The sequence below is a fragment of the Eschscholzia californica genome, unplaced genomic scaffold, assembly GCF_041429995.1.
Source record: "Eschscholzia californica isolate CP2 unplaced genomic scaffold, dmEscCali1.0.p SCAF_1, whole genome shotgun sequence".
Taxonomy (NCBI): Eukaryota; Viridiplantae; Streptophyta; class Magnoliopsida; order Ranunculales; family Papaveraceae; genus Eschscholzia; species Eschscholzia californica.
This window is the reverse complement of record NW_028238198.1, coordinates 83,993,650-84,014,406: the sequence shown is the minus strand read 5'-3', so window position 1 is coordinate 84,014,406 and position 20,757 is coordinate 83,993,650. Positions and strand designations below refer to the sequence as shown.

Genomic DNA, 20,757 nt, shown 5'->3' with positions numbered 1-20,757 from the left:
AAACTAACGATGGTAAACTTATGATGATAAACTAGTTGTGGTGGCCAGAAGTGGTAGTTGTTGAAGATGAAGATTAGGGATTGAAAAGCAAACAGACTAATTTTTGGACTTAAAACAAGAATACTTCTAAGTCAAAATTAATTTACTAAAGTCTTTATTCCCTAGAGAATATCTTCAATTCCCCAAAGCCGCGGCCCTAAAATATTTCACTTTTAAACTTTGGTCTATCCCCTCAAATTATTTTCGAACAAAAGATAGAGAAGAGAGAAAAATCATGTTCGGCCAAAAACTTGTTCATCGATCAAAGCGAGAGCAGAGAGATAAACACCCTTAAAACATGTTCACCCAAAAGAGAGAGAAAATCCTAAACCTGTTCGTTTCGATCAGAGAGAGAGAGAGATAGAGATGGAAATCTAAATCCTAGATGACTAACACAACACTCATCTCCATAGGGGGGTTTGTAATTCTTGTTATTGTTTGATTTCTCCATACATTGTTAGGGTTTTAACACTGATTAAAGTAACTTTCGAAGATTTCAAGTATCAATATTACAATGATGAATACAAAGAAAGAAAGGTAAGAGTTCTTCCTCATCTTCTGAACTGATTGATTTGTTTCGGTTATAATTCCATCCTGAACAACTGAAAATTTAAACAAATTTCATCCAGAGCAGATGAAAAAACAGAACAATTTCAGCTGGCTCGGCCGAAATTTATTGTTTTTTCAGCGGACCCGACCGAAATTTGTTGTCTTTTTCAACCAGCCCGACCGAAATTTGTTGTTTTTTTTTTCAGTCGACCCAACCGAAAATCCTTTACGAAACAAAAACGACCTAAAACCCTAAAACGTTTGTTCAACCATAGAGGAAGACAAGAAAATTATTTCCTTTACCTGAGACATATTATCTTCATTATATATGTCTTTGTTTAAGTCGATGATTTCGTTTAAGTCGATGATTTCGTTTAAGTAAAAGGACTCTTCTTTCTTGATGTAGGTTGTCTCCTTCTTCATTAATGGTGGTTCCTCATCCATGAGATCTTGCGACATCATTAAAAGCTTGAAACTAAGACTATAGTGATGGTAAACTTTGCAAGTTTTTTAATACTAATGGTGATGTTGATAGTAGTGACGTTGTTTATGTGAGAGAAAACTACAAGTGAATAGAACATTAGATTTCTTATTAATTTTTATCGAAGTCCTTATATTTTAACAATATTTATTAAATGATCCTTATAACGCCCTCCTTAAACTAATTTGGTAAAGGAAGAGAAAATACATAAATTGACCTTTCTAATGCACTGCCTTTACTAAACATTGCTCTTCCTATACCAAAGGCCTTAATTTCTAAACATATTGTTGTGAATATGATGAAAAATGTATATAGCCCCAAACCATAAGACATGGTACCTTCACAATGGCAAGAGACCAAATTTAAAAGAGTAGTCACTTATCGAAGAGAAATCTAAATCAAGAATGTTAGTTTGTAAAAACAAACCAGTAACAAAGATGGTGTTGCTAAAAGCATAACACTTCATTAATTTGACTACCCTAAGCTTCATACTCACTTAAACTTTAAGTGTTTTCTTCCATCTTTTTCTTCACAAAACTTAGAAAATAATCAATAGGAGTTTTTCAGTTCTTCCCTGCCGATTTTGAGACAAAGAAAAATCTCCAATGAAGTACATAAACATTTCTTATAGTCCCCTCAATGGGTAATAGATTTCAATAGCTTCATCAAATGATGGAGAACTTGTGGAGTAAAGTGAACAACCTTCATCTTGAGGTATAAGTAAACACTTAAGCATGACATGAAAGTTGTTATGGTGTCTTCTAGGGTTAGTTTTAATATTGGGGGCTAGTTTACATCCTTTGGGTATCCATTTTTGTGGTATGCATGTCACATGATGAGGGCCGGTCTTGAGATTTCGAAGACCCGAAGCGAGTTTTAAAAATGTAGCCCACACGTGTTTCACAAAAAAAAATCGTATATCGAAACTTTCCAATTTTTCTCTGCACGTAATGTGAGATATCGACTCGGGTTCAGAGAGCCCTCGTCGGCCGTTAATCGACCTCTCGATCAAGTGGTTCAGAGATTCAAAACTCGGGAAGTCGGCAGCTTGTTCGGTTTCTTCTTCGTTTTTTATCAGGAGAAAAAAATAAGAAAATGATTCTCAGAGAAATTAGCGCAAAGAAATTCAACCTTCTTTTTTCGGTGATTATGGTGACAGTGTTGGTCTTGGTTTGATGGTGATTGTAGTGTGGATGTTTATTGATGGTGGTGGATGTGGTGTTGAGGTTTAGTAACGACGGTGGTGGTAGTAGAGGTACAATGGTAGAAGAGTAATCATGGTGATAGTAGAGGTACAATGGTAGAAGAGTCATCGGGGTGGTGGTAAAACTATCAAGTAAAGTAATTTAAAAAAAAAATACAATTTAATAACAAAAAATGTTTATGCTTGAGATCCAACTTGAGGTGTTTTAACTCTCTAACATGCTTTCTACCAATTGAACTAAAATAAACTACTTGTTATTTTTGTAATATCTTTTTATAAAGATGAAATAAATCAGAACCCCTTAATCCTTTCGTTCGTTGTAATCATCCTATGAAGCCCTTTGGCTCTGGGGGCCCGAAACGAGGCTTTCGGCTTGCCCCTTGGAGCCCGCCCTGCATATGATGTAAATCATGACTTCTAATGTAATGAATTTTAAAAGGAAACAAGTCTTTGCGAGCGACTGATTTCCAAGAGTAGGACGAAAAAAATTAGATACTAATATGAATATTAAAAAAATACTAATTTTTAAATTTGAGAAAATAAAAGTATGATTTTAAGATCAAACTAGAAAAATGGACAAATATGGGAGCCAAAGTGGAATGAATTCTTTTTTTAAGTTACCGTTTTTATCAATAATACCAAATTTCAACAGCTTTGATTTTTATTTCCTCTCTAATCAGTTGATAAAATAGGATATTAGAATCCCATTAAAACAAGAGTTTCATTATATTAGGTCACCCCATTATTTCCCATACATGCTTATGTAAACCTAAATCTCCACCTTTCTTCACAATTCCTCTCTCTCTCTCTCTCTCCCTGTATGAGAAAGATGGTTTTTCAAAAAAGAAGAAAGAAAAAGAGAAAGATGAAAACACAGAGATCTTCATTGTCTGCCCTCCCTGAAGAAATTATCACCGACAATGTCCTTGTAATGTTACCAGTGGAATCTATCTTTAGATTTAAGTTAGTATGCAAAACTTGGTGCTCTTTATTCTCTAGCTCCTACTTCATTAAACTCCATCTTTCTCATGCTATTCGAGAAGATAAATCTAGTCTCATTGTTCATAAAAGGTGCTTTTATGAAAGGCGCGGATTATACTCCATCGATTATGATTCGTTATTATCTCCTCCTAAACTTCTTGATCGTATTAGTAACCCGGATTCATATATTAGAGATCCTCGTTATATGAAGTACCCGGTTCCCGTGAACATATTGGGTTCTTGTAATGGTTTGATCTGCTACATGTCTAAGGGTTATACAGTTCAACTTGTAAACCCATATACTGCTGAATACAAACTAATAACTCGGCCACCACCCTATGAAGTTAGATTGGTTATCGAAAATAATAAAGTGCCCTCCTATGGGTTCGGTTATGATTCCAAGCTTGATACTTACAAGTTGGTGGACACTCTAAGTCAATGGAACGGCCTCGGTTTCCATACTAGAGTCAAACTCTGCAATTTAGGCTCCGACTCGTGGAAATCTGTTGACTACATTCCTTATGATGTTTCCGGTGGTACCAATGGTGAGTTTGTTAATGGAGCTCTCCATTGGTTAGCCATTCCACTTGCCCAACAACAACGGAAACCCTCCTATCATGTTATAGTTTCTTTCGATGTAGTTGACGAGAGTTTCAAGGAAATGACTATACCGCATAATCTCAATTGCAATCCCTCGGTAATCAAAGACATCGGTGTTCTGAGAGGGAATCTCTGCGTCTTTGGTATTATACCTAATGCTCATATTGAAGCATGGGCAATGAAGGAGTATGGGGTGAGTGGATCTTGGAGTAAATTGTTCACCATCACTAAAGATAATAATATTCAACACTTTAATCACATGAAGCCAATAAAGTATTTCAATAACGGTACCGTTTTTCTACTCAAAGATGGCAGTGACTTAGTTTTACATGACTTGAAGCACAAAACAAGTACAATCACTACTCATTGTACATCATGTGAAGCAGTGATTTGTGTGAGGAGTCTCGTTTAGTTCTGTTCTCAAACGTGTATGAAGCAAATATTAGAAAATCAATCGAAGACGAGAAGAAGCTAAAGAGGGAAAACTAACAAGAGGTTAGCGATAATACCACGAGGAATCATATTATTATTTTTTGTTTACGATTTGGCGTCTATTAGTTTTCTACTTCATTTTTTTTTCTGATAAAGGGACTATTAGCTGGATTCTTGACATTGTCGGTAATTTCTTTTTTTCTTTGTTTGTTTCGGGTATTTAGCATTTTAGCTGCACACTGCTATCTTCCCTTCTCCATCCACTCATGAGGATATAAATGATTATTCATCAGGTAAGACTTCAACATTCAAAGGTTATTTAGCTTCGAGGAAATACGAACACTATTCTTAACTTCTCAATATTTATTCTAGTAAACTAAAAAGTTTGTTGATGGGAAAAATGTCTAGGCGGAGATCTTCGGGTCTATCGGGAGGGCTTAGTTAATAGATAGGTCATTTTTTCTATCTGTTATAATGTTATTTGTTCTTTTTTCCATTGAGAAGAATTCAACCTGAATAGACTGTTAAAGCAAAACTGTTTTGCTTTCAGACTCAGCGGACTCTAAATTTCTCCTAGCTAATAAGTGTTTTTTCCTTCTAATTCGTCTGAAACTGATTCATTTGTTTTGAGTTGATTTTGAATCTTTTATATTTAACGGACTATGAATCCACTTCAATCATCTATCTGGACAATATTTTTTTTGTTGAAAGTAGACGAGCTAATCATATGACAAGACAAACATTCTGAAATTTGACGCGAGTCCATTCAGACTTTGAGTCAATTCTGTCGTTGTATATGTTTGGGATAACCAATTATTACATTATATTCTAATGAAGTTAACCTAGAGTGTTTCTAGGCGAGCTTGGCATAGTACCCAAGTACCTTGAGGGCCTGCTAGGGGAGTCCAAGTTGAGTCCCAGTCGAGCCATAGAGTCAGGATCACTCTCGAATTTTCTCATTTGTTTTAAATATATAGAAACCCAACTACACACAAACTGCAAAACAGGCACAGACAATATATGACTATTTCAACAATGACATCGGAGTGTTTAATACTAGTATGTATAGGGCAAAATGTACTTATGAGGAGTCCCCATGTTTGCATAGACATGTTAAAAGGTAAGCAACAATTGATGGACCTTTCAGTTTATCATGAAAGGTGAAATATATAAAATCTTGACATCGGAGCATACTACGTTTCCCTAGCTTAGAATATTTCACCTTTCAGTTTATCATGAAAGGTGAAATATATAAAAGTACCAGATAATCTCAATGGCAATTCCTTGTTAATCAAAGACATTGGTGTTTAAGTGTTTTGAGAGAGTATCTATGCATCTTTGGTATTATACCTAATGTTCAAATTGAAGTATGGGCAATGAAGGAGTATGGGGTTAGTGGGTCTTGGAGTACATTGTTCACCATCACTACAGATAATGATATTCAATACTTTAATCGCATGAAGCCAATAGAGTATTTCAATAATGGTGACATTTTGCTACTCAAAGATGACGGTTACTTAATTTTATATGACTTGAAGCACAAAACAAGTACAATCATTAGTGGAACATCACATGAAGCAGTGACTTGTTGAGGAGTCTTGTACTCGTTTAGTTCTGTTCTCAAACGTGTATGAAGCCAAAAATTAGAAAATCAATAGAAGACGAGAAGAAGCTAAAAAGGGAAAACTAACAAGAGGTTAGTGATATAATACCACGAGGAATCGTTATTTTACTTTATTGTTTTTTGATAAAGGGGCTATTATATAAACAATGGATTACCTACCAAACTATTTACACAGGAACCTACTTTGAAGTTTTATATACATAGTTAGCTAAGATATGCACATACTGATTTAAGGAACGGGATGCATGAGAAAATTTAATTTGCTGGAAAATTGGAAGAAGTGAGAAAATTCGTACCGTAGTTTCTTTAGTCATCCAGTGACGACAGGAGTTATGATGACCTAGTAGAGCTTTAATTATAGATAAGTTATCTCCTTCCATTATGACTATTTGGTCAGCCCTGTTCCTTTGCCCAATTTAATCCCACTTTACCTTTTCCTTCCTCGCTGCATCGTTCGTGCCTGCTCCACTCTAGTGAGCTGCTATAAATATGTAGAAGTAAGAGTGAGCTATAATGCCAGTACCTACATTATGATTACCTTCAAAATATGAGGCACCAATGTTAATTTTAACAAAATTTGTTAGAGAAGGTTGAGTATAAGATTGAGATGGAGTCAAGAGGTTTTATGGAATGTGGGCGAAACCGTTAGAAAGTATAAGGTGGGTATTTGATCCAAATCTAGGGCTAGTGAGCTTTAAATATATCAATATAATAACACATAGTTTTCCAAATAAACCAGATTACCGTAGTGATCAAAATTAAGTTTACGTGTCTTATACTTAGATGTCAATGAAAATATCCAAGAAGTAAAATTTGTTCAAAGGATCAGATTTTCTATTGAAGAACCAGATAACTCTAGCAATGTCACAATATAAAAATAAATGAGTTTCAGTTTTATTTCTTTTTGACAAAGAGGGCATTTATTATCTAATTTTAAGAATTTCTTGAGTGGATTTCTTATTGGAAGAGCTCTAGCTACGCATTTCCATATAAAAGTTGGATACTAGACATTGTCAATAATTTCCATATCCAGTTCCATTGTTGTTCATTTGTTATAGTTAGTTGTTTGTACATAAAAGCAATCGTGTAGTTTCCTATCTTTGTGAGAGACCATCTCATCACATCTTTGTTCGGATTTAAAGGAATCGAAAGTATTTTGCATTTTAGAAGGATCAACCATAGATTGACTAATATGTGCATTCCGCTTTCCATTATGAATGAATTCACTAATTAGATTTAGAGAAAATTTGTTTATTTTGGATTCTATAGGTTTCTTTTGGAATCCATTTATCTTTCAAAATGTTTATTTTGTTCCTTCGTTAACTTCCAAATTATAGTGATTTTATAATTTAAGTTCGTTTTTGTATACCCTTCTAACTCCACGAGAACAATGGTTTTATGGTAGTGGAGGGAGGTGAGTTAGGGAAATATTTGGCTTTTAGTATCGGAACCCAAGGTTTTTGAGGTTCATATAGAATACACCAAGCAGCTTTTCTAACATCGCTTTATTATCAAGTTAAGGACCGTGAACCCCCAGTCCACCTAATGTTTTTGGTTTAGTTAGTGTGTTTTGGTTTCGTTAGCGTGCTCCACGATTTTAGGAATAATCCCTTTTGGATTGTATCAGTTTCGCCCGGAAAACATTAATCTTTCCGAATGTTTATTTTATTCCTTTGTTTACTTCCCAAATTTGATGCGAATTGGATTGTTTGAATATGTTTTTGTATACCCTTCTAACTCCAAAAGGACGATGGTTATATGGTAGTGGAGGAAAGTGAGTTGGGAAAATATTTCGCTTTTCGTATATGACCAAGGTTTTTAAGGTTCATTTAGAATACACCAAACAGCTTTTCCTAACACCGCTTTATTATCAAGTTAGGATCATGAACCCCTAGTCTAATGTTTTTGGTTTAGTTAGCGTGCTTCAGGATTTTAGGAATAATCCCTTCTTTTTCTCACCAGAAAGACCTTTGAGTAGTCTAAATGTCTTTACAGATCTTTTTAGGGATAAGAAAACAAGACAATTGGTATTTGAGGACATCAGATATAACAATATCCAGTTCATTTGTTGTAGCTAGTTGTTTGTAAATAGAAGTAATCGTGTAGTTTCCATATAAAAAGTTGGATTCTTGACGTTGTTGGTAATTTCCATATTCAGTTCATTTGTTGTAGCTAGTTGTTTGTACATAGAAGTAATCGTGTAGTTTCTTATTTTGTGAGAGACCATCTCATCACATCTTCTTTGTTCGGATTTAAAGGAATCTTAAGTATTTTTTCTATTTCAGAAGGATCAACTATAGATTAAATAACATGTGTTTTCCATTTTCCATCATGAATGAGTTCACTAACTTGATTTAGAGGAAATTTGTTTATATTTTGGATTGTATTGGTTTCTTTTGGAATCAATTTATCTTTCCAAATGTTTATTTTGTTCCTTTGTTAACTTCCAAACTATATGTGATTGGATCTTTTAAATTTGTCTTTGTATACCCTCCAAACTCCAAGAGGACGACGCTTTTATGGTAGTGGAGGGAGGTGAGTTAGGGAATATTTAGCTTTTCGTATATGAACCCAAGGTTTTTGAGGTTCATTTAGAATACGCCAAGCAGCTTTTCTCACACCGCTTTATTATCAAATTTAGGATCATAAACCCTTTACTATCAACTTTAGGATCATGAATCAGTTTCTTTCGGAATACATTAATCTTTCCAAATGTTTATTTTATTCCTTTGTCGACTTCCCAAAGTAGATGCGATTGGATTGTTTGAATTTGTCTATGGTAGTGAAGGGAGGTGAGTTGGGAAAAATATTTCGCTTTTAGTATCTGAACGAAGGTTTTTGAGGTTCATTTAGAATACACCAAGCAACTTTTCCTAACACCGCTTTATTATCAAGTTAGGATCATGAATCCCTAGTCCTCCTAATGTTTTTGGTTTAGTTAGCGTGCTCCAGGATTTTAGGAATAATCCTTTTTTCCCCACCAGAAAAACCTTTGAGTAGTCTCAATGTCTTTACAGGTCTTTTTAAGGATAAGAAAAATTAGGGGACATCAGATATAACAATATTGAGTTCTATTGTAATAAGGTTTTTAAAGACCAGTTGTTTGGTTTATTGTTAATTTTATCCATTATGTTGTTAAAACAGTTGGTTTTACGAGCAGTTAAAAAAATGGAGCACCTAGGTACTTTCTTTTTTATCTATTTCCTGAACTTTCTAGTTTTATGCTTCAATTTATTAAAATATAATATAATTATTGTTAATAGATAGTATTTTATGACCAGATGGATGGACTAAACTTCTAAGCTAATTACCGAAAAGATAAACATTGATAGTTAATTTCTATACCTCCAAAACTCCAAAAAGATAAAGGTTCACGAAATAATTTCATCACTAATAAAAAAAAATTAGTTCGGAAATTCAGTATAACCTTCAAACCTTAATCAAGAGACTGGAAGAATCTTGCTTCTGAACATTTGCATGATCATCGGTAGAGACAAGTCATTACTCGATCATATCGGGGAGATGGTTAAATTCTAACACGAGGCCATTCATACCTGCCGATAAGAGAAATGTGACAATGAATCAATTTTCAATGACAAATTATAGCTTTGGTAAGAAAATTATACTACAGTCCCAATGTGCATACAAATTTCCACACATGATAATAGTCAAATAGTCATTCGATAATGTAAATGCATATAGGTACAAGCATGTAGCACAATATCAAACAATAGCCTTTCTAGTTTATCATGGTAGATGTCAAGTAAGATTTTCATGGTATATTGCTAACACTAATGTGAATGTTCTAATATTGTTCGATAGGAGTAAACTTGATGGACAGACTTCAAAAGAATTAGTAAGAAGCCAAATCTCTTGCATAATGAAATCCCGAGACAAAAAGAGTTTTTATCTCATGAAGATATGGTTGGACCGAACATTTACTTTATCATCAAGACATTTTCGTTTCTACAAATTGTATTTTCCTACAGCTACTGCAAGTTCACTAGGTACCCACAAATAGTTGTCCTCGTTTGTTTTCGTGTTTTTTCGACAGTATATTGTCTACTAGTCAATCTATACAAAAGATAAAGGAAAAAAGTTTTGTGCCAAAGATTACCAATCTAACAATAATTTAAGAAAAGTAGATAGTCTAGTCAGTAGTCACACACAACAAATATAACTAACAATCTCTTCTGATGCTTTGAAACGATCATGTAAATTGCAAGTCCCTTTCACTAATATTAAGGATAATCAAAGAGAATCATAGATAACAAAGCTAATGAAATAAAACGTTCGATAGAGATACAAACAACGTTAGTATCACAAAAATAAGATTTACCTCATAACGCCATCCTGGCGCTCCCTCCTTTGCTGAAGTGCTTCATCTGTTTCTTTTTGCCCCACAAAAGTACCCGAGTTAAGTGAAACCAAACTTTCCAAGTAATTCACTGCTGCGAAACCTGGAAAAATACCATTAAAATTCAAAACCTTAGTTGTTCCATGACATGGGTCATACAAAATCAGCTTGTGTCCATCCGTCTCCAACAAAAGATCACCATTCTTCAAAGACTGTTTAGGAATCAAGTACTGAATAGATAAAGGAAATTTTCGTTGGTCTATGGTGAAAATTTTAGTCCAAGACTGTCGAACTCCATAATCCTTCATGACCCATACCTCAGTACAACTGTCATAAACATTAGTAACGAAGCAAAGACACCCGTCCAAAACACACAAATTGATCGAGTCAAATTTCGTATCCAAATCTTCAGGGAGTAGTAATTCTGTGAATCTCTCTTCGACAATATCAAAAGCAATTACAACATTCGAGGGTTTAGTTCCGATAGACGGAGTTACTATCCAATGAAGACAATCATTAACGAAAACGTCGAAACCAATATCCGGTCGACTTTGAACATAAAGGGGATCATATTGAATACCTTCAACAGTTTTCCATGAATTCAATTTTAGTGAAAAGATCTGAGCTCCAATACCATAACCAATTGAAGAAGTTAGAAGCCTCACAAACTTATGATCATCATTCTTAGAATCATAACCAATCCCAAAACTAACATCGTTAAAATACTCATAATCTGGAGGAAAATAAGGGTTAGTCATTGGTGGTAATGGCAACTCTTTGTATTCACTTGTAGTTGGATTCCAAACACAAACGGTAGATGATTGTTGACTAATACCAATCAAACCATTACATGAACCTAATAATCTACAAAATGTAAAATTAAGATGCTCTAATGGGTAATCAATTTTTACAATTTTATCAAATGAATCAGAATTTATTGAGTAAACTGAATAACCATTCAACATTGAAAAACAACTAAGCATCATATTACATTTCTTTTCCTCAATAGTATGATTTAGATGCATCTTAGCAAAATTAGGGCTAATTATCAAATCCCCCCAGCTCTTTGAGACTAACCTGAATCGGTAGAGAGGTTTCACAGGTAATCTCTTCAGGATACTCATCGTGATGATATCTTCTGGAAGCCTCATCATTCTGATTCAATCACTCTTTCTCCTTCCCTTCGAAATGCCCTAAAATTCCCCCCAAAATCTACTTCCTCCCTCCGTTCGAAATGCCCTAAAATTCCCACAACTCCTTCATTAGAGATCAAAGGATAATCCGGGTCTAGATGACCCGACCCGAATACTCCGTACACCCGACACGGCAGGAACGGCCGGGCACGGAACGCCACGGCCCGGCCCTAACGGCTAGTTTGATGGGGAAATGACTTGTTTTACCCCTGCCAACAGCTACTTTCTGGGGTATTTTTGACCGTCTCGTAAAAATTTCACCCATTATAAATAGAATTCTCTACAAATTCTCCTCCTCCATCCCAATTTTCTCTCTGCAAAAGTTCTCTTCCCCAAAAATCAAGCAATCAAATATTCAAGATTTCTTGATTTGATTCAAGATCAAATTCCAAGTCCAGAGCAAGTCAATTGATGGTTGAGGTATTTTAAAGTTATTACTTTTGTCTTAGGATAAGTATTTTGAAAAAGAAATAGATATGGGTTCTCAAAATGTTCCATCTTCATTTAGTAATGAATATAAAGAGAAGGGAAAAATTCATGAGTGTGAACATATTATTAGAGAGATTGAACTTGATGGAGTAATGGTAGAAAAACTTGTATGTAGAGAATGTTCATGTTGGTTTTCAAATTTTAGTCATAATATACTTAAGTTGAGAGAAGGATTAGCCATTTATATAGCCGTTACCGAAAACCCTTTAAATTTAGGTGAAGATGAGAGATTTCTACATTATATACAAACTTCTGTCCAACCCCAAATTTACAAAAGTTCCTAAAAAGACCCTTATAAAAGATTTAATCAAAGTTTTTCGTGAACGAAAAAAGGTTCTAGTCTCGGAGTTAGCTAGTCATAAGGGTATGATTTCTTTTACTTCTCAAGTATGGGAAACTATAACCGGTATGAGGTATCTTTCGGTTGCTGCTCATTATATTGATCCTAACACTTGGAAGTTAAATAAAAAAATTATTGCATATCGTATGTTGGAATTCCCCTTTACTAGTGAAAATATTTTTCGATTTTTTTCGAGTATACTTGATGAATATAAAATTGGAGATAAATATTTTGGCATTACTTTTGATAAAAACGAGGAGAATATTGCGGCTATGGATTTATTTAAAACTAAAAATTTTCCACCATATGAATTGAAATTTATTAATGTTAGATGTGTATGTGATATGATTAATTTGATGGTACAAGATGGGTTAAAATTGATGAAAGAAACCCTTGAAAAAATTTCATCTTGTGTTCTCTTAATTGTTTGTACACGAAACAGGAGAAAAGAATTTAATGATTTTTGTGTCGCTTCTAGTGTACAACCTAAAAAATTATATTATGAAGATACTACAAGTTGGGACACAAAATATTTTATGTTGAAATCGTGTGAAGGTTACGAAAATGTAATTTCTGATTTTAACACAAAAAACGATCACTTGGTTATAGAAAATAAAGAATGGGAATGTGCTTTTAATTTCATGTCATTGTTGGAAACTTGTTATGTACTGACAAAAACATTATCTGATATCTATTACCTTACATCCAGTATCGTCCTTAAGCATATATATAATGTCTCTGCTTCTTTTGTAGAATGTAGAAATCACCCGATTTACTTAAATGTTTGTGTAGTGATGGAAGAAAGATTTAAAAAGTATTGGGAAAATTTTCCGCTTATTTTTTGTTTATCTTCTGTCATGGACCCTAGGATGAAACTAAATAATACGATATTATTAATGGAAGGCATCTCTAAAAATTTAAATATGAATCTGCCGATTACAAGTGAAGAAATAGTCAATATGTTATATTCTATGTTCAATTCATATAAACAAAAATACGAAGATGTTTTAAATAGATCATCATCTTTGACATTACCCTTATTGAAGAAAAATGATAGAGCATTGGAATATTTAAAGAAACAAAAGGTTAGTACTTCGACTGAGGCTCGGGCACAGAATGAACTTCATAAGTATTTGGAGACTAGTTATACAGATTTTCTCGGTGGATTAGAGGAAGAAGATTTTGACCTTTTGTCATGGTGGAAAACTCATAGGAAAGAGTTTCCTGTACTTTCTACCATGGTATGTGATCTACTAACTTTTCCAGTGTCTTCAATATCGTCGGAAGATGCTCTTAGTCCAACCGGTGGAAGGATGATAAAGAGCTTAGAAAGATGTCATATGAATTCTCATATTTTGGAGGCACTCGTATGCGTGAAAGACTGGGAGGATGCAAAATATAGAGAACAAAACTTCTTTCACGATTTTGCAGAAGAATATTTGAACCTAAATGCCAGTCAAGACGATGATGAAAACAAGATGTCCGAGTGAAGATTTTGCTTACTCTCTTGTCTTTCGTGCTATGTTTCGCCATTTTTTGTTATTGATGTATGGGATTGTGAGTGATGCAAATGAATGATAGTTGAGTAGGTGCCAACCTAGTTGGGATGTATTCAAACTATAGTGATGCAATTCTCACTTTATTTACTCGATCATGTATTGTTTCAATGGGAAGAATTGTTCTTAATTATGATGTTCTGTCTATATCCATATTTACACCTTTTCTGGTACCTCCTTGACCCTCTTGCTGACCCAGCGGTCCTGATGTGGGCCGCCGACAAGATAAGAAAAAGGTTTTTTTTCTCGTGAAGAGGTAGCGGGCAAGATAAGGAAAAGAGAGGGATAAGGAAAAAAAATTCTCGTGAAGGGGTCGCCGGCAAGATACCAACAACAATCTAACGGCTACCCTCTCGGAGTCTCGGGCAAGAAAACGAGAAAAGGATATCAATCAATTAGGAAATACAGAGTGAAAGGGAAAAGAAAATATCAGTGGTCATATGAAAAGTTGGTTATCTTAAGGGGCTATTTTGACAGTTGGTCATCTTAGAGGATCAAAATAGAATGAATCCATTAAGGAAACCCCTTATTTGAGTTGTAAACCGAAACTCATTAAGAATATTAATAGGTTAATCTACTCAGTAAAACACTTGTTCTCTTTTGCAACTCGCTCTTTCTAATCAAATTACGAGAAAGATGGAAACACAGAGATTTTCGATTCCAACCCTCCCTGATGAAATCATATCCGAAATCTTATTAATGGTACCAGTCAAATCTCTCTCACGAATCAGGTGTGTATGCAAAACTTGGTCCTCTCTATTATCTGATCCTAACTTCATTAAACTTCACCTTAGTAATGCTATTAGAGAAGACAAATTTAGTCTTATTGTCAATGATGGTCGTAGACTATACGATATCGATTACGATTCTTTATCATCTAACAAAACTCTTAGTATCACCGATTACCCATTCATCTCTTTTGAAACTAAAGTTAATGACATATTGGGTCCTTGTAATGGTTTAATTTGCTTCACTACTTCTAATGGTGATAGAATTCAACTTCTCAACCCTTCTACTAATGAATATAGAGTTTTACCTTCACCACCACCACTACATTCACTAAGACATAATAATTATGTGTTTTTTCCTTTTTGGGTGGTCTCGTATGGGTTTGGTTACGATTGCAAGCTTGATGATTACAAGTTGGTTAAAATTCAAAACATGTTTGACATTCATAATCACTATGTAAGTGAGGTTATGCTCTATACTCTAAGCTCGAATTCGTGGAAATTCATTGAGATAATTCCATATATTTATGGGTGGATCTGGGGTGTTTGTTAATGGAGCTCTTCATTGGATAGCAAATTCATGTGTGAATATGAGGAGTAAAGTTATAGTTTTTTTCGATTTCATTGATGAGAGATTTAAAGAAGTACAATTGCCATTGAGTTTGAATTTTCCAAGAATGGGTAATATGGATATTAGTGTTTTGAGAGGTTATCTTTGCATATCTATTTACAATAGTGAAGCGGATGCTACTGAAGTATGGGGAATGAAGGAGGATGGGACGAGCGGGTCTTGGACAAAACAATTTACTATTTCCCAAGGCAATTTTGGTCAATCCTCGGATTTCATGAAGCCAATAGAGTTTCTTAATAGTGATATTTTGTTACAGAAAAATTACGAAGACATAGTTTTATATAATCCAACCATGAAACGAACTACAATTGCTAAATTGAGTGGAGATATAAAAGCAGTTACTTGTGTGGGAAGTCTAATTTCAATCAACTCTGGAACTTACTTGAAGCAAGAAATGGCGAAACAATAGAAGATGAGGAAACATTGAGGATAAGTTAGACAAGAAGCTAGTGATGATCCAAAGAATTGTAGTACTTTTTTTTTTTTATGTTTATGGTATTACTTTTCCGAATAATATGCTTTGATATATATATAGAGTTTATATATTTTTTTTAATTTCGAACAAACAGCCCTATTTTGTACACCGCCAGATAGTAAAATTTAGGAGTTTCCCTGGATTTGATTACTCTTCTAGGCGACTATCTATACAAAAAGTTCTAGTAATCGAAAGGGTTTTCCTATATGTTTTAAGATATAAAGAGTTAGTGTTTCAGAGGACAATCAATATAGTGTTTGTGTTTGCTGAGTAACACTGTTTAGAAGTTGAGTCTCTATCAAGCCAATAACTCCACAATAATACAATATATGAAACAAATATCCATGTAAATAACTTTTCACCTTTTCCTTTAAGTGGCTTACTCTGCACGACATATTTTCCGATGAAATACTGAGAGGAGTATCCGGGCCAGAGAGAATTTAGAGAGAACAAAGTATTACACGTACTTGATACCCGACTAGGATGTGTTGGGCACACTAACATTTACTTTTATTGTTTTTATCATTGACATAGCAATTTAAAGTAGTAATGTTAAAAGAGGTTATAAGTCAAATTTTACTTTAAATATACACAAAATCAACGGTCTTCAATTCAATCAACTTTTTTTTTCTCTCGTGATAAACTTTTTGACACTTGATGAACGATCCATTCCTGCTTAGGTCTGTTTTCGAAACCTCTTTTGCCATTTTTCATTAAAAAAAACGAAAATACTAGGAAGGGCGAAGCTCAGCGACGTACTTTAAACATAACGAATGAAAACATGAAGCGTGTCCCTTCCAAGTTGTAAAGCTGAATCTTTTAGAATTTCAACTTCAGTCCGTGAAATTCTCACATTTCGCTCTAAGTCCCTGCGCAAGTTTCTAATCTGGAGCGTTTCCAGAGGGGATCAAACCTAAAAAGTCTCACATAATGTTATATTTGTCAACATTATTGGTCACCCTGGTGTATTTGTCCTTGGATAGCAACTCCGATTATCAAAGAATGAACAAAAGTCTCACATAATGTTATATTTGTTTTGATATGATTGATGAGATATTCAAAGAAATACTAATACTACTACTACTACTAAAACAAATAAATAAGAAATCCTCAACCTACATGTATAGAAATTGGTGTTGTGAGACAGTATCTAATAGACTAATAGTTCTAGACTTCATCTTCAAGTATTGGAAATGAAAGGGTATGGGGTGAGAGTCTAGGGGTGGGATTTTTACCCGGCTGCCCGCTACCCACTACGGGCACCCGTGTCCGAAACAACCCATGGACGTCCATGCTCGAAACGGGCATAACCCGCCCGGCCCGATGAAAAATAGTGGGCGGGCACGGGTGGAAGGCCTTACCCGCATCCCCGCTCACACCCGACCGAGCCCGAGTCATATTGTCCATTGGGCGCCCGCAAAAGTTAGTGTTAATTATGTCTTATTTGATATGAACACTAATGAAACTAGGCTTCAAGAGTTGGGGTTGACTTTATAAGTCTATCTCCGTGGAAGATTTCCTTCTGTTCCCCATTTGGGACTATCTTCAAATCTCCATAGGAGATTTCCAACTCAAGGTAACTTGATTTCACATAGTCCCACGTCCCTTTACAAGTGAGAGTTTGGTTCAAAGCTTTATAAAGTGGTAGGAGGTTATTTCTTTAATCAAACTATGTTGCTCGGATCCAAGATTGAGAGTGAAGTGTGTATCACTTCTATAACACAGGTTTGGGCTGAGAATATGGAGTTGTATCACGGCAGCAGGTAGGAAGCCTTAATCAAGCTAGCTTTTAACCTGACACCCGATTCGCCCGAACCCGGATGGTCCGACTATATTAGCGGGTGTGGGCGGGCTGTGGGTAAGAGAATTTTGAAAAGTACCCGCCCGATTACCCTAATAGCCAAACACCTAATCTACCCGACCAGCCCGAACCCGAAGCTAGTATACCCGTGGGCGCCCATACCCGCCCGATTCCCACCCCTAGGTGAGACAGTGTTGGAGTAAATTGTTCACCATTGCGAAAGATAGTGTTATTCAATCCTTCAATCACATAAAGCCAATAAAATATATCAATTAAGGTCAACCCTTAGTAAGTTAAGGATATACACAAGATATAAAACGTAAAAGAGGGTCACATGAAAAGTTGTTCATCTTTAGAGGACTATTTTGAATCTTTGATAGTTGGTCATATTTAAAGGACAAAATTAGAATTTAATCCATTAAGGAAACCCTTATTTGAGTTGTAAACCGAATCTCATTAAGAATAATACTAATAGGTTAACTCGTTCTTTCTAATCAAATTATGAGAAAGATGGAAACACAGAGATTTTCAATTCCAACCCTCCCAATAGAAATCATCTTCGAAATCTTATTGATGGTACCAGTCAAATCTCTCTTACGATACAGGTTTGTATGCAAAACTTGGTCATCTCTATTATCTGATCCTAATTTCATTAAACTTCACCATAGTAAAGCTATTCAAGAAAACAGATTTAGTCTTATTGTCAATGATGGTTGTAGACTATACGATATCGATTACGATTCTTTATCATCTAGTAAAACTCTTCGTGTTACGGATTACCCATTCATCTCTTTTGAAACTAAAGTTCATGGCCTATTAGGTTCTTGTAATGGTTTAATTTGCTTCACTACTTCTAATGGTAATAGAATTCAACTTCTCAACCCATCTACTAATGAATATAGAGTTTTACCTTCACCTGGGCCGCCACCACTACCACAGCCACCAATACATAATGAAAATGGTGTGTTTTTTCCTTTTGGGATGGTCTCGCATGGGTTTGGTTATGATAGCAAGCTTGATGATTACAAGTTAGTGAGAATTCAAGACATGACCGACGGTCATGATCATTATTTCAGTGCCGTTAAGCTCTATACTTTAAGCTCTAATTCGTGGAAATTGATTGAGACGATTCCTTATACAGTTCAGGATAGTTATGGGGAGTTTGTTAATGGAGCTCTTCATTGGGTAGCAAATCCAAGTGTGAGTAATTGCAGAAGTACTAGAGTTATAGTTTCTTTTGATTTGATTGATGAGAGATTTAAGGAAATATCACTGCCATTGAGTTTGTATTGTCCTCCAAGAACACCCAATATAGATATTTGTGTTTTGAGAGGTTGTCTTTGCATATTTAGTTACAACTTTGAAGTGGATGCTATTGAAATATGGGAATTGAAGGAGGATGGGACGAGTGGGCCTTGGACGAAACTATTCGCCATTTCCGACAAATTTCCTTCACTCTTTGAGTGGAGGAAGCCTTTAGAGTTTCTTAATAGTAAGATTATGTTACATAAAAATAACAAAGATTTAGTTTTATACGATCCAACCCTAAAACAAACTACAACTGCTAAGTTGAGTGGAGCTATAGAAGCAGTAACTTGTGTGGGAAGTCTAATTTCGATCAACTCTGAAACTTACTTGAAGCAAGAAATTGTGAAACAATGGAAGATGAAGAAACATTGAGGATGAATTGACAAGAAGCTAGTGATGCTCCAAAGAATCGGACTTTTTCTATGTTTATGGTTATTTTTGCGAATATTAAAACATTGATATATATATAGTTCGATTTTTTTTCGTACGAGAAGTCCTATTATGTACACCAGCAGGTAGTAAACTCTAAGAGTTTAGGTGTCTATTGAATATTCTTATTGGCAATTATCTAAACATCGAAAGAGTTCTCGTATATGTTTTAAGATATAAAGAGGGTTAGTTTTTCAGAAGACAATCAATATGGTGCCTGTGTAGTTTGTGTTTGCTGAGTAACCTCGTTCACAAGTTGAGTCTCTGTCTAGCCAATAACTCCACATGAATCTATTATCTATTACTATATAAAACAGAAGGGAAAACGATGACTGAGACAAACATCCTTTTTCAATAAACGATATTGTCTAGAAGTCCTTTCGAAAAGGCCGCGGCTTTGGGGCATAAAGAAAAATCTCTAGGGAATAAAGACTGAGTCAATCAATATTGACTTAGCGAGCCTATTTCTCTTTTAGTCCGAAAATTCAACTGATTGTTTTTAGTCTCCCAGTCTTCATCTTCATCTTCATCTCCTCCCCCACGAGAACTTCACACACTACACTGACTATCTCTCTCTCTAAAACATCTAGAACCTACCCATTCTGTAACATCAATGGTGATTCTCAACCACCTACATCAGAGTTCTAAGTCAAATGCATTTGGACCTATGGAAGATACGGCAAAACTAAACTGAAAAAGAATCAAACTTTAATGGTACATAGATGGTAACATCCATTGAACCCTAAAACAACAGAATTTCCTTCCTCAAGAGATATAAATCTTAACCTCAACCCACAATAATCATAACCAAGAGAAATCAATTTTTACCTTCAGTAGCTTCAGTTAGATGTTTGGTGCTTCTTAATTTGGTACTTTATTCCTCTCATCCTCATATATAATTTATTGTAATGATGAATAACTTAGAGATTAGGAATTTTAATTTTAATCTGGGAGTAGCAAAAGGCAATAAAAAGAGGGAAAACAAAGCCCTAGATTTCTTAGGGTTTCAGAGAGGTACTTGTTTCCACCATCTTCTCCGACCTGGTTACTTCTTTAGTGATTCCTTCACTGCTGGTGAAAAATTTTCTCCCCCATTACTGCCAAATTGGCATCATGTTTAGTGTTTCAGGATTAAAACTTCATAAGCAATTGAAGGGAAACGAGTTAACCAGAAACATTAAACAAGTTGACTCAGAGCAAACGTGACCACTTGGTTTGATAATGAGAGACACGATGGGGGAGATGATGATCAGGGGGTTAAACACAATCAGAAAAAATTTCGGGCTAAAAAATAAATAGGTTCCTTAAGTCAATATTGATTGACAAAGTCTTTATTCCCTGGAGATTTTTTTTTATTCCCCAAAGCCGTGGCCTTCGAAAATTTAAAATATAATCCTTAGTATGAACTAACTTATTTTAAAAAATTGTGCCTTTAGAAATAAAATACTCCACTACTCTAATTTAAGAAATAAAGAAACAAAAGATATTGCAAGAGTTTAAAAAAAAATTGAAATCTCTTTCTCTCAATAAATTAACTAAT

General features: G+C 34.9%; 4 protein-coding genes across 12 annotated transcripts; 3 read left to right on the top strand and 1 right to left on the bottom strand.

Annotated features, from left to right (window-relative positions):
• Window positions 1-1,513: 1,513 nt before the first annotated feature.
• On the bottom strand, window positions 1,514-11,526 carry LOC147570211 (F-box protein CPR1-like). Of its 9 annotated transcripts, none has more exons than XM_086656765.1 (5): window positions 10,250-11,508; window positions 9,346-9,464; window positions 6,207-6,391; window positions 3,029-3,172; window positions 1,514-1,643 (listed from the first exon to the last, which is right to left on the bottom strand). In XM_086656765.1, the coding sequence occupies exons 1-2, from the start codon at window positions 11,419-11,421 to the stop codon at window positions 9,437-9,439; spliced, it is 1,200 nt and encodes a 399-aa protein (XP_086512891.1). In that variant the 5' UTR covers window positions 11,422-11,508; the 3' UTR covers window positions 1,514-1,643; window positions 3,029-3,172; window positions 6,207-6,391; window positions 9,346-9,436. The 9 variants fall into 9 exon arrangements, with proteins under 9 accessions (XP_086512891.1, XP_086512894.1, XP_086512888.1 ...); XM_086656768.1 differs by having other exon boundaries at window positions 6,207-6,388; XM_086656762.1 differs by lacking the exons at window positions 1,514-1,643; window positions 3,029-3,172 and adding an exon at window positions 5,705-5,900 and having other exon boundaries at window positions 6,207-6,388; window positions 10,250-11,514.
• LOC147570212 (F-box/kelch-repeat protein At3g06240-like) lies at window positions 2,996-4,457 on the top strand. The gene has a single exon (XM_086656771.1). It carries the CDS (start codon window positions 3,094-3,096, stop codon window positions 4,264-4,266), a length of 1,173 nt encoding a protein of 390 aa, XP_086512897.1. The 5' UTR covers window positions 2,996-3,093; the 3' UTR covers window positions 4,267-4,457.
• Window positions 11,527-11,761: 235 nt separating the features above from the next.
• On the top strand, window positions 11,762-15,616 carry LOC147570210 (F-box protein CPR1-like). Its single transcript, XM_086664154.1, has 2 exons — window positions 11,762-15,030; window positions 15,206-15,616. Exons 1-2 carry the CDS (start codon window positions 14,482-14,484, stop codon window positions 15,611-15,613), a joined length of 957 nt encoding a protein of 318 aa, XP_086520280.1. The 5' UTR covers window positions 11,762-14,481; the 3' UTR covers window positions 15,614-15,616.
• Window positions 15,617-18,053: 2,437 nt separating this feature from the next.
• On the top strand, window positions 18,054-19,160 carry LOC147570209 (F-box protein CPR1-like). The gene has a single exon (XM_086664147.1). The coding sequence runs from the start codon at window positions 18,054-18,056 to the stop codon at window positions 19,158-19,160; it is 1,107 nt and encodes a 368-aa protein (XP_086520273.1).
• Window positions 19,161-20,757: the final 1,597 nt, after the last annotated feature.

What these genes read in the sequence shown, in the direction of transcription:
- LOC147570212 (XM_086656771.1), top strand. Translation starts at nt 3,094, where the DNA reads ATGAGAAAGATGGTTTTTCAAAAAAGAAGAAAGAAAAAGAGAAAGATG.
- LOC147570211 (XM_086656763.1), bottom strand. Translation starts at nt 11,421, where the DNA reads ATGATGAGGCTTCCAGAAGATATCATCACGATGAGTATCCTGAAGAGA. An exon ending in CGCCAGGATGGCGTTATGAG is followed by an intron (nt 9,465 to 10,249) that starts GTAAATCTTATT and finishes TCTTATCGGCAG; the next exon opens with GTATGAATGGCCTCGTGTTA.
- LOC147570210 (XM_086664154.1), top strand. Translation starts at nt 14,482, where the DNA reads ATGGAAACACAGAGATTTTCGATTCCAACCCTCCCTGATGAAATCATA. An exon ending in TTGACATTCATAATCACTAT is followed by an intron (nt 15,031 to 15,205) that starts GTAAGTGAGGTT and finishes TTCATTGATGAG; the next exon opens with AGATTTAAAGAAGTACAATT.
- LOC147570209 (XM_086664147.1), top strand. Translation starts at nt 18,054, where the DNA reads ATGGTACCAGTCAAATCTCTCTTACGATACAGGTTTGTATGCAAAACT.